Source organism: Vicugna pacos, chromosome 14, assembly GCF_048564905.1.
Source record: "Vicugna pacos chromosome 14, VicPac4, whole genome shotgun sequence".
Lineage (NCBI taxonomy): Eukaryota > Metazoa > Chordata > Mammalia > Artiodactyla > Camelidae > Vicugna > Vicugna pacos.
Window position 1 is genome coordinate 5,339,841 of NC_133000.1, and position 16,433 is coordinate 5,356,273.

The 16,433-nt window shown below is 48.3% G+C and overlaps 1 protein-coding gene across 3 annotated transcripts in view; it reads left to right on the plus strand.

Annotated features, from left to right (window-relative positions):
* Positions 1–16,433, plus strand: part of MTUS2 (microtubule associated scaffold protein 2) — a 396,161-nt gene that overhangs the window by 326,136 nt on the left and 53,592 nt on the right. For 2 of the 3 annotated variants that reach the window (XM_072976062.1, XM_072976063.1), the window contains exon 9: positions 12,430–12,496. In XM_072976062.1, coding sequence (XP_072832163.1) covers positions 12,430–12,496 — 67 coding nt within the window. Of the gene's footprint in view, positions 1–2,244; positions 2,517–12,429; positions 12,497–16,433 lie in introns of those variants that run through there. The other variant, XM_072976064.1, reaches the window with a different exon arrangement.

Below are 16,433 nucleotides of genomic sequence, written 5' to 3' on the forward strand. Positions count from 1 at the left end.
TTCTCTGTCTTCACCTGATCAGACATTTATTGTGCAAGGACTGTCTACCCGCAGGGGAATGCAAGCCACCACTTTTTAATTTTTAATTGTGGTAAAATGCACATGACATAAAATCGACCATTTTAGCCATTTAAGTGTACAGTTCAGTAGCATTCAGTGCAGTCACGTGACGATGCCACCAGTCTCTAGAACTCTTTCCATCTTGCAAAACTGAAACTTTGTCCCCGTGAAACAGCTCCCCATTCCTGCCTTCCCCCAGCCCCTGGCAACACTGTTCTACTTCCTGTCTCTATGACTTCGACAACTCTAGGTATCTCATGTAAGTGGAATCATACAGTACTTGTCTTTTTGTGATCGGCTTATTTCACGTAGCATAGTATCCTCAGGGTTCCTCCGATGTAGCAGGTGACAGCATTGCCTTCCTTTTTAAGGCAGAGTAATGAATGCTCTTTTGTACGGGCGGGCCACACTTTGTTTATCCATCCGTCAGTGGCCACTGGGCTTGCTTCCACCTCTGCTGTTGTGATCAGCGCTGCTGTGCACGTGGGTGGACCGAGGCATGGCTTCTTGCAGTATAAAGGTTTTCTCCCAAGGTGTCAAAAGTCTCAGGAACAGCCCTCAGCCAGGTTTAAGCCCAAGGTCCTGGGAGCTTCTCACTCTCTGAGGCCTGCTCAGGCTCCCTGCCTAGAAGGGCAAGACTGTATGAGAAGGAGGCAGCGCTGTCATAGAGCTCAGGCCGGGGTCACTGCCCTCCCCCTGAAACACTTGTAACACAGGCTGGCAAGATGGTAAACAGTGCAGATTCATTCCCTCTCCCCTAGTTCCTATTCCTCAAGGGTCAGCTCCTGTTGTATGAACTGTGTTTTTTTCCAAAAGCTTTATTGGAGACCTATACAAATGTGTATGTGCGTATAGTTTCGCTCTGTATTTTGTAAAAATCTGTTTTCTGACTCAGCAATATTTCACCATTCCATACAGTGGAAAGATGTTGGCTGTCTAGTATTTCCATTTTTGTGCTGTTACAGACAGTGCTAAATGGAATATCCTTATGCATGTATCCTTGTATATATGAGTGTTTTTGTAGGTTAGAAGTAGATCTCTTGGTTCAAAGTGTATATACATTTAAATTTTTGATAGGCACAACCTAAAGAATTATGCCAGTGTGCCTGTTAGAGCTAAAGAAAGATTTGAGCTTATTCTTTCAAGTTTAGAGCACACATTCCAGTCTGTTCTTATTTAATCACCAAATATCCTTGTCCTCTCTACAAGCAAATCTAAATAACTTGTCCTATTTAATTAAAATCTGCTTGGAAAATCTAAACTTAGTAAAATTATCTGATTTTAACTGTTGTCTGCTTACAGTCTTAGGCAAATAGAATGGGCAAAAATGCAATTATACATTTCTGCAGATGGTAAATTTCAGGATTTTTCCTTTGAGGTACAGGAAGTATAAAGTTAATCGTGTAAATATTTGCATCTTCCACTTCCAGGATTACGTAAACATGTTTTTAAATACCACATCTCTTTTGAAATTTAAAGGAAAACAAAAACAAAACCTTTGCCCCCACCACTCCCTTCCCTTTTTGATTTTCAACTGTTCAAAAAATTACAAATTATCCAGAAAGATCAAGTCCTCTAAGACTGTTATGCTAATATGCCCAGGAGATACATCTGCCCCACACCCCAGTTTTAATTACTTAAACCACTTGAATGGTTTGTGTATGTCAGCTGAGACAAGTGATTTCACAATTATAGTTCAAATATAGAGATTTCCATAAATGAGGCCAGAAGTGTTCCTGGCACATCAATTTGAAAATGAGCAATTGGTGGTCCCCCCAGGCAAGATGCCCCGAGAGGCGGGTTACATGCAGGAAAGGCTATATTTAACACGTTTATACGTATTTTCACTTCTCGGGGAAATAGAAAGCCAGTATTTGAGCAGAGTCGCGCCTCTCCCAGACCTCTCCCTAGCCCTCCGCCCGGAGCATCCCTGGAAAAGCAGCTCTTTTGTGTTTCCTGCGTCCTCTGCAGGCGTGTCTGCGTCGCGCAGGGGCGCATCCGCACGCGGGGGAGGGCTGGGAGCGGCGCGCCGGCTGTCCCCTCCGGGAGGTGGCATCGGTAAATGCTCGATTGTTATGCGACTATTGATTTGCCTCACTCTGAGGATTCCAGTGGCAAAGTGACCCTCCCTCCGCCTGTCCCCTCCCTTCCTGGCTCCTGCCCTCCCCCCTCCCTGCAGCAGGAGCCGAACGCGGCCGCCCTGCGCTGCTCCTCCTCCTCTCGTTCTTCTGGCTCCTGGATTCCTGAAGTTATTAGGAGAAATAAGGTAGCCGAGGGGACCACATGGAAGTTGTGACAGCTCCCAGCGGCGCGCCCCTCTCGCTTGAGCCGTTTCCTCGCCTTAGGAATTGCCCGCTGACACGCTGAATGAAGGAGGTCCCCTTGCCAGCCAGCCTGCCGGGATGGGCCACTGCTGCTGCAAGCCTTACAACTGCCTTCAGTGCCTGGACAAGACGGTACTCTGCCTTCCCTCTCTCTCTTCCTCCCCTCCTCCTTCCAAAGGGCAGAGAGGCCAGAGCCAGCCGCCTCTGTCCCTGTCCCCAGCATGTGTGTGCCCTTGTCTCGTGGGCGAGCAGGAGGCTACCTGACTGGTTCCAGTGTGCTGAGTTGTGAGCGGTGTTCGCAGGGACACCGGGGCTCAGACTCTGCAGTGCCTTACATAATTGTCTCCCTGTGGTCTCCCGCGTAACTGTTGCATTCTCTGGAAACAGTAGGGCTCTTGAAATCCCAACTGCCAAGAAATCTTTGGAGTATTCTTACTTCATTTTGATGTGCCTGTGAAACCTAAGACATTCCAGTGGGGGAATTTAGATTAGCTAGACGTGCTTGGCCAACTGCTAACTCTGAAAGTTTGCCACTCTTCCTGACACGCAGCGTCCCTCCTTGTCATTTCTGTTCCTGAGGTCAGAGAAGCATGCACCAGTCCCGTTATTCTCTCCGTATGTGTTCGCGTCACGCAGGGGTGAATAACGCAGAGGTGAAAACTTAAGGAGCCAGAGAGTCTGAGGGTGTGTTCCAGCTTCCACTGCAAGGAAGACTCACAGCCAGGGGGCAGAGAACACAATGTGAGCAAGACTTGTATGACAATTCCAGCAGAGAGCCTTTTTGCTGCTGACATTTGCCTGTGCGCTTGCAGGGGGACTAGGGTACGCTTTTAATTTCAGAACTAGGAATGAGTTGGCAAGAAATCATGTCTCTGTGATAGATTTTATTATCACACGCACTTGGATTTATCTAAGATGCGTGAAATGGAATTTAACAAGGGGTTGAAATTGCCTCCTTTCTACCCATGGGGGTCAGCTAGATGGCTTGAGGTATAGTCTGGGACCAGGTGAAAGGAAATAAATGACTTAATATAAAACTCATTACAAGGAGGTCACTTGGGAATGTGTTAGTTACCAGTTCTGTTTATGAACTTTGACCTAAAGTAGAGTTAGCTACCACCTAGGAAAATTAAACTGGTATCTTAGAAGTCACCTGGTCCTTCTCTTCCCATAGAAATAATTGTCACAGTGAGATTACCTTTGCTTCCGTGAATAAAAACTAAAATGTTTATACACGCATTTCTGTGCTTTTAACAAATAGCAATATAAAACATTTGCACTCAATTTATCTGCAAATCCAACATTGAAGTGAGTAAGCCCTTTTCCAGGAGAGATGGTCACCAAAAGGTATTGAAGGAGGCTTGTTAACAATAGTTATTAGAAAAGGGAAGGACTTATTACATGTACAACAGCAGTACAGTACTCATAATTCTAAGCTCTGGTACAAAAGTTTTAGAAATAGAAACTGTAATATAAAGGCCTTTTTTGAGAAAATGTATTTTAAAGTGAATCCATCCTCCTTTTTTGTTTTAAGTCAAGTTCTTGAAAAAATGATCCCCATTCCTTCTTTAAGCTGGAGATTTTAGGAAAATAATTAAATATTATTTCATCTCTTTGGCAGCATATTTGTGTTTCAAATGTTTTAGCTTTGAAACTTTGAAACTTAATATAAATTTTTCTTTCCTGGTGAAAGCTTAAAAACTTACCCTGCACTTGTCAACTTTCTCACTACGTTAGACCCACAGTTCTTGATGTTTCTTTGCTCTATTTTAGAATGGTATTCCTGTTGGAGGTTTTGTAGATGTGTGTTCAGAGGTGCTCATTTTAGGAGTTAAGGGGCTTTCCTTTTTCTAATTAAAAAAAATCATTGTTTTATTTAGTTGCCCACCTTTCAGGATACCTTCACAGGCAGCGTGCCAAAATCATTTGTTTATTCTGTAGTTACCTACTGGGCCATGCATTGTACACGAGGACTAATATGGGATTCCGTTCCAATCTCAAACCCTGGAAGTCAGCACTCCTTTAAATCCCCCAGTCAAGTCCTTCAGTCTGTTAATCAGCTCTGACACTCTCAGCACCAACATGGTTTGAAAGAGACCTGATAAAATGGTCAGTGGAGTTGTTGCTGATGACTTTAGCCCATTATAGTAAACAAAGAAAGAATAAAAGAAACATCCCCCCAGAGCTTTGTGTAGGTACAGAACAGAAAATGTTGTTTTGTGAAGTAAAAAATTTTTAACAGTTTGATCACAGTGCAACTAAAGATGTTCTGAAAAGAGCAGGGGCACATTTGAAGATACTTCTTAGGTCATCAGTTTCAGAGAGAGGCTACGAAATGGAAATCGTAAGACACGGCTTTAGCATGAATTTATTGCGGGGAGCAATGGAGTAGAAACCCAGAGTAGAAAATGAATTTAAAAAATTATTAAATGAACAAATGGTTTTTAAGAGTTGATTGTGCTTCAGTATTTTAACTTTAAAGACACCTGTTCATTGACAGTATTCACTGCTCATTTACTATGTGCCCAGTTACTATGGGGACTCTTGAAGAATTCTCAAAAGGCACAACCTGCCCCATCGAGTTTACCAGTTATTTGTTTGGCTGTACGTCCTCCTTTTCCAGAAAAATTGCAAGTGGGTTAGGCAGCAGTGACACATGCAGAGCGATTCAAACAGTAGTCCAGCCTGGAGTGTAATTAAGTGAAAGTTACGCGGTGCCGACCGCACCTGTTTCTGGAATCCAGTCAAAGGAGCAATCAGTCGGTGCTGGAATCAAAGGCAAGGTTTCTTGGAAAAGGTGGGTCATGACTTGCACGTTGAGGAACGGGGTAGAGTTTTGAGAAACGAGTGAGGAGAAGGACTGTAACTAAGCAAAGAGCACAGGGGTAAAGATATTTCAGGCCACTCTGGTGAAAGGTGAGAGTTAACACTGGGAAACACGAGCATGTAGGGAGTGTGGGAAAGTGTTTTCCAAGCTGAGAGCCAGACCCAGGTGTTTTAACTGGAGTTAATAAGGGAGGGCGGTCCCTCTTGGGATTGGAGCAGAGAGGCATTCTACAGAAAGACTCATTCTCCAGGTTTTTTCAAAGGAAAGGTATGGCCCAGGAAGGGCCTCTGGGACACCAGTCGGGTCCCCAGGAGTCCGTTCACTGGTGGACTCAGCGTGGTCCGGGCTCAGGCCAGCCGCTCTGCACAGACAGAAACCTCCCGGAGGTGGCCGTTCCTAGGAAGGCTGAGCTACTCAGAGAATTCAACTAGATGTATAACTAGACTGCTGACTGGTCTTTCTAACAGGAAGAATTAAAACTGACAGGCAGACGGGTGATTACAAGCCTGATAAAGATGTGAGGTCTTTTTAGAGTCAGTCCATGGTCATAAGAAGCTTTGATGAGGATGCAGTCTGAGCCAGCGAGTTGCATTACGTAGGCATCCAGTGACTCAGCGCCTGGCGTGTCCACGTCCCGTCACCCCTCCAGCCCAAAATCACCTAGGAGGCCGTGCGATCGTGCTTGCCGCGGTGGCCGCCTCTTCCAAGCCCCCTTCGCTTTGCTTCTTCACTCCTGCCTCCTGCCCCCACCTCATCTTGCTGCTTTGAGTGCTGTCCTGTCCGTTTAGGGGTCACTTGGCTTGTCTCTACCCATAGCCTTTTATGTGTTGACTGTTATCTCAGAGGCTAACCTTGTTTACCTTTTCGCTGAATTCTTGGCAGGGGTGTGAGTTGGACAAGGTGCGTCACTGCCCCTCCCAGGTATGCGTGGGTGAGGGGACAGTAATAAATTTGGGAGGGTGATCAGAGGAAGGTTGAATCCAGAAAGGTCAAGAGACTTCTTCAGTAATACATAAACGATTAAAAGTCATGGTTCTGGTGAGTTTTCTTTTCCCTCGCTGGCTCTGAGATCCAGAATTTCCCAGCCTTACTTCTTTGGATTCACATTCTTTCTCCCTGGGGCCCATAAGTCTCTGTCCTTCCTAATCATGGCTTGGTAATCCAGGTGTGGTCTGACGTTCCCCCGTTGACTACAGCCTCTTAGGTAAGTTAGGTTTTGCAACCACTGATTCCCCAGCACGCATGACAGCAGAGGCTGGACTGACACATCTTGAAGTTTAGTCTGATTTCCTTTAAAACCAGATACGGCTTTGCTCATTTTCCACACGAGTAGACACTGACATGTATTTAAGAATATTAAGTGTGAGTGGTGCTGTCCCTTTGACCAGTGTATATTAAATTTCATTTCCGGGTGGAAAAGCAGGCACAAAAAAACAATGGTCTGTGTTCATTATATGTGGGAGATGTAATACTTATTGATTAAGTCAAAGCCTGATGTCAGTGCTGCCTTAAAGCCATAACTGAAATGAATAAAAGGTCAGTCTCCCTCCCAAAGGAATTTTCCACAGAGCCATATGATGAAGAATCTGGCCAGTCTTCACAATATTAATACTGAAAATGAACGCAGTCTTCACAAAAGGCAGTATGAAAACAATGCCGGAGACTTACCATGTTCTGTTGATGTCACCTTGTGGCTGGCTCGTTTTGAAATATGGAAGAACATGCTTCCTTATTGAGACGAGGTTCTACCACGTGGAATTAAACCCTAAACTGAACTTGTGGAGCGCTGTGTGAGAAGCGGTATTGCTTCTGGGAAGAATGGAAAAAAAAATCCCTCTTTGTAATTTCATGTGTATGTATGTCCCTTAGATTTCAAACCTTCACAATAAAAAGGATCTAGATGTTTCCTCAAATGCCCGAAATCTATAGATTTTTTGCTGGTTGCGGTTCTTTTGTTTAGCCTGGGGAAAAGTGGCCCAGCTCGTGGGGTTGAATTTTCCTGGTCTGCACTGATTTCAGGGCAGGCTAAAAAGATAGAAGAGATTAGTTGGGAGTCTTTAGGCTTCCATATATATATTTTTTTAATTTTACGTGCATATAATGCCCCTCTATAAAAAGAGAAAACAGGTGGGGAGGAGGTAGCTGACAAAAACATTGAGATCCACAGTGAATTGACATTGTATTTTATGAAAGTGTCATCAGTACCCATTGTAGCTGATCAAGCATTCTCGCAGGGACCGTCACAGACCAGAGGCAGACACTTGGCAAGAAGAAGAGAAGGGTCCGTCCAATGGGGTGACCGAGGTTCCCAGAAATAGCCCCAGGTGCTGTTTTGTGTCACTGGTTCTCCTGGCCTTTTCCTACTAAGCTCCCTTCATAGGCTCCTGCTTACTCATCCCCTGGTCTCAGGGACACTCCAAGCCAGCCCTGCCTGGCTGAGTTATATCCCGTTGTTTTGTAATTGCTTATTCATTTACTGACTCTGGAAGACTCTCAAGCTCCTCAAAGGCAGAAATACCCTACCTGGCGGGGCTCAGTAAATACGTGTTGTATAAGTTTCCTATTTCTGCGTTAGCTGGGGAATGAAAGCACCTTGGTTCCCTCAACACTCAGTGTTCTTAATAACCAGGCTGTGTGTTGGTTCCGAGTGCGAGGAGGGGCTTGGGTGGCTGATGCCCGAGGGAGGGTCACGTGGGCGATGCTGACCAGGACGGGCGTTTTCACTTCCTGTTACCGCCATCCTCGCAGGGCAGCACCAGCCACCTGAGCAGACAGCCCCCGCTGACCGCGCGTGCTGGAGTAACAGAGTGTGGCAGGCTTGCCCGGGGCTCGGCCGCACGTCCAGTTGCTTGAAGTTAATGGAATGATTAGCAGGTTGCCCGCTTCGCCAGGCTTCTGTCGCTAGGAAAGAGGAAAGGCAGCCTTTCCCAAGAGTGGGCAGCGCCGTGTCTAAGAAGAGGCGTGGGCTTCCCCGGAGCAGGCCTGCAGGGGCGTGTTGGGGCAGGAGGGGTGGATTTGGGTGATCCTCGGGGAGAACTCACCTCGGACTCCACCTGCGGGTGCTGAGTCCCGCGCTAAAGAGACTAGAGGACTCGGAGCGCAACGGGGAGGTAGGCGATCAGATAAAAGAGGCGGCTAAGAAGACAGCTGCTGGTGTGGGTCTGAGGTGGATGTTCTCGAAGGGTCCGTTTCCAGCCCAGCCTGCCCTAGAGTAAATAGTCACTTTAGAGGAATGGCGTTCTTCGACTTGCGGATTTCTGCACTGTATCACTAGGAGAGGTCGGATGCCTTGCTGAGTTCTATTTTTAGCCGATTGGAGTGAGAGCAGGGGCTCGTGTGCTTGGCACCAGCGAGGAATTTTCCACTCATTCCCCATGTAGGGAATGATCTAACACTGATCTAACGCTGGGCTGTCCGCAGAGGCCTTGCTCGGATTTCAGCCATCCCACCGCGTCATCACGCCGACCCGGCTTAGGGTGGGGAGGAAGGGGAGTGGTGCGTGAGATCCTTTGAAACGGAGTCTCTGGGGAGGCCTTTCTCCTGGATGTTCAGCAGAACCTCAGGGCCTTGCTGGATGGCTGCTGTCTCTGTCGAGTCACGATGGTGGAGGGGTCACTCTGGACGCAGGGAGTGGAGAGTGGACATTCCCTTAGGGGTCACCCCTTGCCTCCGGAGCAGTGTGCCTGCAGTCACAGCAGGTGGCTCATTCATTCCATTGCAGGGCAGCTACCTCACTGGGCTTGGCTTGCAGAAAACAAGGAGTAACTTAATTGATGCAGAGTTTTCACAAATTAGAAGAGTTGATATCATTTCAAAAACCAGCACTTAAGGAGGAAGGGCTGCAGCCAGGCTGCTCTGGCTGGCCTCGGCAAGCAGAGCTGGGCTGTGCCAGCATCTTTGGCAGGGATGCATTCGGAGGCCATCAGAAAGGGTCAGAGAAAACTGATCTGGGCAAGCTAAACAGCAACTCTGTCAGACGTTACAGCCCCACGTAGGCTGTACCGGAAATGAACTGAGGTGCAACAGACAAATCAACACCAAGGACAAACACAGGGAGGGCAGGGGGTGGGGTAAGGTGTGGTTGCAGCCAGGGGATGTTCGCAGTGAAACAGAGGGATCGGGAGCTGGCTCTGCCTCAATGCCCGGTAGACGTGAAAAACTTCGTGTAATGAGTGCTCAGATCCAGTCTGAGGATCGGTGCAGTTTGGTCTTGGTGTTGGGTGGACATAATCGTGGGTAGGAGGGGAGAATGTCCATGTGTTAGTGTTTGATGAAGACTGTGGACTCTGGGTTCAAACTCCTGCTTTGCCATTTCCTGTCTTGTTGTGGGTTACTTGGTGTGTTACCTCATCACAGAACCCCAGTTTCATCCTACAGAAAGGAAAATAAAACCCAGGGTCCACTAGACAGTTTTTGGAGGAGTGAATAAGGACCAGGGCTGACCTAGCGCTGTGCCTGTCTAGAAGGTGTTCAGTGAAGGTCAGTGTTAGTATTGCCATCGCCATCAGCAGACCTTACCCGAGGTTAGTAGTTTTCTTGACATTTTAGCCATCAGGTCTGTTGCCTGTCTTTGGCGGCTGACCCTTGGTGAGCTTTTTGATGACTTCCAGACCAGTTGGTTTTGCAGTCTGTGCTGGCAGAAGGTCAGGGGTGAGGGTGGGGTGCGTCTTCACTGATCTTCCCCAAATGGAGAGGGTGCAGGCCCTCAGATCGCCCTGGTTTCCCTCCTATTTCCCCTGCTATCTCTTCTCCCTTCCCACCCCCTCCCTTTCTTTTCTTGCTTCTTCTCTTTCATTCTCTCACTTACGTTTCTCCTAAAGCCAAGATGGGTGGGGCAGGCCTGGCCACAGACACCACCAGCACCTTTTCACCAAACTGACTCAAGTTTGAAGCTCTTCAATGTTACCAGCACTATCTCCAGCTGAGGCTGCTCCTCCTCACTGGACCTGCAAGACACTCCTTCTCCAAATGCCAGATTCTTCCCTGGCTGGACAGCGGAGTGTGAGGGGTTGTGATGTGGGACCCCTCCGCACGGCATGGGTGATGTCCAGGGGCATCACCCCAGGGGCTGCTGCAGGAGCTGAGGGAGACGTTGGCTTTGGGTTAAACTAGAGTCAGCAGCCCGGGAGTGAATACCTGGGATGCTGTTTCTGGACTGATAAGTGCAGCGTTTCAGTTCTCTGGCTGTGCTTTGGAACTGAGGATATCAGTGTTCAAAAGTATTCTTAATAGTAGAAACAAGTTAGGTTTTTCACTAGTTTGAGATTATTTGGGAGTAAATACTGGGATTTACCGTCTCCGGAATACCAAGTTTTCTTAACTCGCAGGAGCAAGTCAGCGGTGGTATTACACGGCTGGGAGCGCAGGTGCCTCGTCCCCGGGATCCGTCTGGTTAGGTATTTTCCCTGTTCTGGGTTCTCCAGTCTCTGAACGTAGAGTAAAATCAGGACAGAGCCAGGAAGATGCTGTTAAACAAACAACTAAATCAATACTAGAGAATAAGACAAATGCCAGTTCTAAACACATTCAGATACTCAAGGTAGAAGAGCACCTGTTATCGACAGCATGACATCGGGCTGCAAAGGAAATCAAAGGAGACAACGAGTTGTAATAATGACTAGCACTTGTATGGAGCTTGTAAGTGCCAGGCACGTTCTAGCTGCTTCATGTAGGTTGACTGCTTAACCCTCAGGACAACCCCAGGCAGTGGGCGTGGCATCAAGGCAGCATCGATTTGTGATTAGGGGAATGTCTGCTCTCAGGTGTGATTCCCAGCCTTCAGATTCAGGGAAGGCAAGGATGCTGTGGGCTGGGATGGAAGGAGGGAGCTTCACGAGTGAGATGCAGGTCCCCTGTCCCTCAGAGGGTGTGTTATTGCTCCGTTAGTCTTAAGACAACCGTGACTTAATCATTGTTGATGCCTGTAACTAAAATAACTCTCAGCTTATTATGCAAATCAAGTTTGATTTTTGCATGAAATTCTGACATTGCTTAGCAAATGCCCTTTGGATAACCTGAGACCCTCCCTCCCCTCCACCCACCGTAGCGCATGTGTCACCGGGGTCTAAACACAGCAGACTCAGAACCGAGATTGTGACAGCTGTCTGTCTGTTCACGTTCGGCACAGGTGTTTCGGGGGTGCTGAGATCAAAGTCAAAGGAGGTTAAGAAAGAAAGAGCATTCTGGACGTTTGTGCTAGATATTTGGTACACATTTTAGCCCAAATCCCCTCATTGGAAATGTTTGCTTTGGGAGTACATCCCCCAGAATGAGAGAGCCTTTCCTCGAAGGCCTGTGTTTTTGGTATCTCTAACTTGGAGAGAATTTACATAACACATCTTTCCTGGTTATTATTAGTAGTAATAAAATCATAACAAATGTAAATATTTGTGGTGACTCATATCTTCAACTGCTTCCCTATTTTGTGTCATGGTTTGTATTTGATTTGAAAACAGCTAAGCAGTCATGTGCTTACAGATGGCATCCTTCGCAGTCAGTCACCAGTGTGAGTTTTCCTTTTCCTCCTCCTACTGATGCAGATATGGGACAAAAAACTTGGAAACCTTATGTTTTGATGTCGGTCTTCTTACAAAGAGAATGGTTCACATTATGTGTTCTGTTTAGGTATTATTCATTGGGTAGCTAACCGTGCGTGTGTGGACAGAAGGGTAAGTTTAAGGGGACAAGACAATTGGTAAAATAAGCATTTGGCCTTCAGAGAAATATAGCCTGGACATTTTAACGGTCAAAAGTCTCGTAATAGTGACGATAATTTAAAATGCACAGTAATGGGGAGTAGGAAATAGCTCAATGGTAGAGCACATGCTTAGCATGCACTAGGTCCTGGGTTCAATCCCCAGTGCCTCCATTAAAATTTTGCTTAATGTATAATAATATATAACAGTGGATTAAGCGTAGAACATCGACATACAAAGAATGACTGCAGGATGATGTATACAAGAGTGCAACGCAGAGAAAAGCCCACGCAGGAGTGGTGTGGATGTTAAATGGCAGGCTTGGCGATCTGAACGGGATGCAATTGAATGGGCCAGACTTGGCTTTGGAAGTGTTTTTTATATGCTTCTATAATGAGAAAATTATCTCCTTAAGGGCTAGACTTACAAGTATTTGCGTAATATGATTCATTAATTAAACATGTGAAAATGCTCATCTAGCATAAAACTGGGGGACTCTCGGTATCCGTTTTGTTTTTTGCAGAATGAAAGTGCCCTTGTGAAAGAGAAAGAGCTGTCAATCGAACTTGCAAACATCAGGGATGAAGTTGGTAAGTCGGGCGTCAGACATGAGGACCGTAAAGAATGTCTTTTCCTGCTGCCTGTGAGTGTGTAACAAAAGGGTTACGTCTCGGGTCTTAAGCCGGAGCAGACCTGCCGGACACAGGGAGTGTCTTCCCCGGCACCGCGGTGGGGTCTTGCAGCCTTGCAGGGAGCCGTAATTTCGACGTCCCCGTTGTTATAAAGCTTCTATCTGTTCAGAGCGGAGCCGGCCAGGCCCGGCTCCGCTCCTCCCGGGACAGCCCCGCCATCTGTGTGAGTGGCGTGCTGTGCAGTGACCCCTCCGTCCAGGCACACCCCACCCCCGGCGGGCGCAGCTCCGGGACAAGCAGCTCAGCTCGGAAGGGAACTGAGGCGCTGCCTGTAAGATGCTTCCTGCCAGCGTATGCCCTGCCATGCAGTCCTCTGTGACCTCAAACAAGGTACAGAACACGAATCTGGGGGGGTTAGAAATGCGGGGGTTCGTGTCAGAGCGCCTCCTCTTTGGCTGATAGGATGGTGTAGTTCAGGCTGAACCGCAGGAGACCTTGCAAATGACAGGCCGCCCCCAGGCCCCAGGGTGGTGTTCAGTGGTGGGCTTTCGCTCTCGGCCGAAGGTCAGACCGAGGATTTGCCACATTTCAGTTCCTCGACCCCCTCTCTCTCTTGAGGGTCGGTCACGCTAGCAAAGGTGAGCCAAACATGGTCTCATCCCCTTGGCCTGCTGTTCTCTTTGCAGTGAGCGTTCCCCTTCCATCCGGTGTGGTCCTGGGGACAGCCCACCTGGGCAGGTGCGGCCTCCACTGTGAGCAAAGGGACTTGAGCAGCCCCGCCAGCCCCAGTGGGTGGCGGTGGCATCTGTTTCCAGGCAAGCCGTGCAAATAGGCAGGAGTCTGGAGGCCAGCCTTCCCCAGGGAACACGGGCCCCAGGGATGCGCAGTGGACTGGGCAGTGATTTGCAAACACAGCTTCCCCCGTCCCTTTTTACCCTCATTTTATTCGAACCTTAAAAATTTTTATTTTGTTTCTTCATCATGAGCGTTGTGACTCTTTTGGTCATTGAGGTGAGTCAGCCGTGGCCTCTCCTCCCCTCCAAGGAGGGCAGGCCCCGTGGGAAAGCCGCCAGGAAGAGCTCCCTGTCCCCAGCCTCCCCTGTGTGTGATGAGAGCTGCAGGACCGTGTACGCCCAGGCCGGGGCGCCCACACCTGGCTTCCCTGATGCGGAGCACCAGTGGGTGAGCCCACAGGTGGGCTTTCTGAGCGGCCTGAGGAACGGAAACGGCAGTTTGTGAGGGGGCTCCCGCGACGCCCAGGGCCGCAAGCGCGAGTGTCTTGGTGACACGCCTGAGTTCTCAGGTGGCCCTGAAGCTTACCGGTTCTGGGCCTGGGCTTTGGAGGAAACAACCGAGGGCCAGGTAGGGCGAGCTGGCGCATGTCTCTGTCCCTAGATCTCCTTCATAAAAAGGAAATTCGATGAAAGAAGAGGGTGGTGATGAAGCAATCTGTACAAGTGGCTCTTGTAACTATTAGGTGTGTAGCGCCTTGAACCTGAGGACGGAAGACGAAACCCTCCATTACAGGGTGGGCTCTTCCCCAGAGAGCCGTCTGCACTGCCACCCGCCCCCGGGCAAGCTTTGGATCCGGGGGTGTTGTCCTGCCCGGCTTCGTGGGGTGTCCCCCGTCCAGGGCCCCTCTCCCGTGCTTTCCTGGAGCTTCTGAGGGTGGCAGGAGCATGCTGGGTTTTGTGTTTAAGCCCATATTTGATTTCTGCACGAGTGCTAAGGCTAGAACCAGAATTCACCTGCCAGATGAAGAAGCCACGGCGGGTGGGGCGGGGGCGGGCGGGAGGCCTCGGGGCACCAGGCCTGGCCGTTAGCATCTGGGCTTCGGGCCCCAGCGGACACTTTAGCACAAGCACCGGAAGCGCTGAAGAGACAGCACTTGTGCGATAAAGACTGGAGCGTGGGGACTCGCTGCTGCCTGTGAAGTCATAAATTCTGGTGTCTTGACCTGCAGGGTGTTTGCCTTGAAGGCAAAAGGGAACTAAGCTCACTAACCTGACTTTCCAGCGATCACACTGAGAGTGGGTCCCACCTGTCTCCTTACCGCCAGCCCCACCCTTATTTGGCCCCCTTGTCAGCTGAGTCGAGGGGGCGCCTGGAGGAGAGGACCTCGGGGTGGCTCTGGGGGGAGATGGGATTTCTAGGGGTTGTGAATTCAGACACACGAGAAAGGAAGAAGCGGCAATAGGTCAGAATGCTTTCGGGACACTTATTACAGATCCCAAAACAGGACTGGCTTGTCCCCCATATCTCAAAATTGCTGCTTAAACTTTTTCATAACCATTAAAATACTGCCCTGAATTCTACCAATATTTGCTCCTAAGTATCCATCCCATGGTGTGAATGGGATGTGAATAAATTCAAACAAAGATTTTTCACATCTATTCAGAATCAGCTCTCCTGGTGGTTCTCAGCTCTGGTACATATTAATCTCAGTGTAGCTGGGGTTGCCTTATAAAAAGGAAATTAAAACCCTCTCTCTCACACACACACACACACACGCACACATACACACTCTCTCTCTCTCTCCTAAGAGAAGACACACATCGGCTCACAGACCACACAAGGATGTAGCTGGGGGCAGAGCCTTCTTGGTCCAAGAGCAGAGTCCCTGTGGCGTGGCTGAAGTTGCTGTCTTCTGGGTTACGTCGCAGCTCCCGTAGAGACGGGGATGTCTGGCCATCCTCTTGAAAGCTTCTCATTCTCAGGTCACCCACAGGGATGATGGCTCTTGCCTTGTCTTTGGAGTTGGCCTGAATTGGGTCTGTCCTTGGAAGAGCCCTCCTCAAGGTGTACTGGTTGGGGATGGAAGGGCATTCTGGATCTCCAGGAAACTAGAATCCAACACCACATCCAGGGAAGGAGCAGCAAAGATGCTAGAAATGTATTCAATATTTTATTTTTAAGCACATCTTAGAATCCCCCATAAAATACAGTTCTTAAAATACAGGGCTTGAGTTTTGGATGGACTGGACTCTCCAAACTTGGAAATCAAACGTTGGATAATTGAAGGTTCACTCTTACATCAGTAGGTACCAAAATCGATTTATAAGATGTTCTTCCTGGAAGCAGATTATTTCCTGTCAAGACCTTATGCGTCAAGTTGTTGGCTGCCACAGGTGGATATTATGGTCCTCTGTCCAGCAAAGCTGAGCTTTAAAACATATGAATTAGATGAACCCCACCAGGCAGAAAAACACGCAATAAACGGCTAAGTTTAAATGGTGCCTCAGGCCGCACTCCTTCGTTAGCCGGGATGCCCTCCCAGCCAGACCGGAAGCCCCGTTGAGATGTCCGTGCAGACACGAGTTGGACCAGCACTAACTCCAGTGCACACCTCCCACCAGATTCCTTCCTTGGGGCTACTCAAAGCTGAGGCTGTCTGAATTTGGTGTGAAATTGCCTCTCATCTTGGAAATTCTCAGTCACCCCAGCTGCTGTCCTCCTGGCCTTATTTACCTGCCGCTGCCCCCAGCCCCCAGGGCTGATGGACAGAGCTGCCTTCGCTTCTGTGCGTGGCTTCTGTCACCCTCTCCTCTCTTGAACTTGTCACTGCCTCTGCCCTGGCTCCCCCCACCCCAATCCAGACCAGCCAGTTTTGATCTTTCTGCTTCAGATATAGGATGGACTTTGCGTTTTGATCTCTGCTGAACACTTTAAAAGCACTTAACATGAAATATAGGTTTTAAAACAGAAAGGAGTGTTTAGCAAAGCAATCATTCTGGCAAAGTTTCAGCTTATTGAAACAAAGCCAAAAATACCTGAAAGTTTTCTATAGCATGAAATAAAGACAGACTAAAGAATTCTGAGAGCTTTGCTCTCAAGCTATGCTAGGAATCTAAACTTACGACAGTAAGCCCTGAATTGTTACTTATTGTGTTAAGTT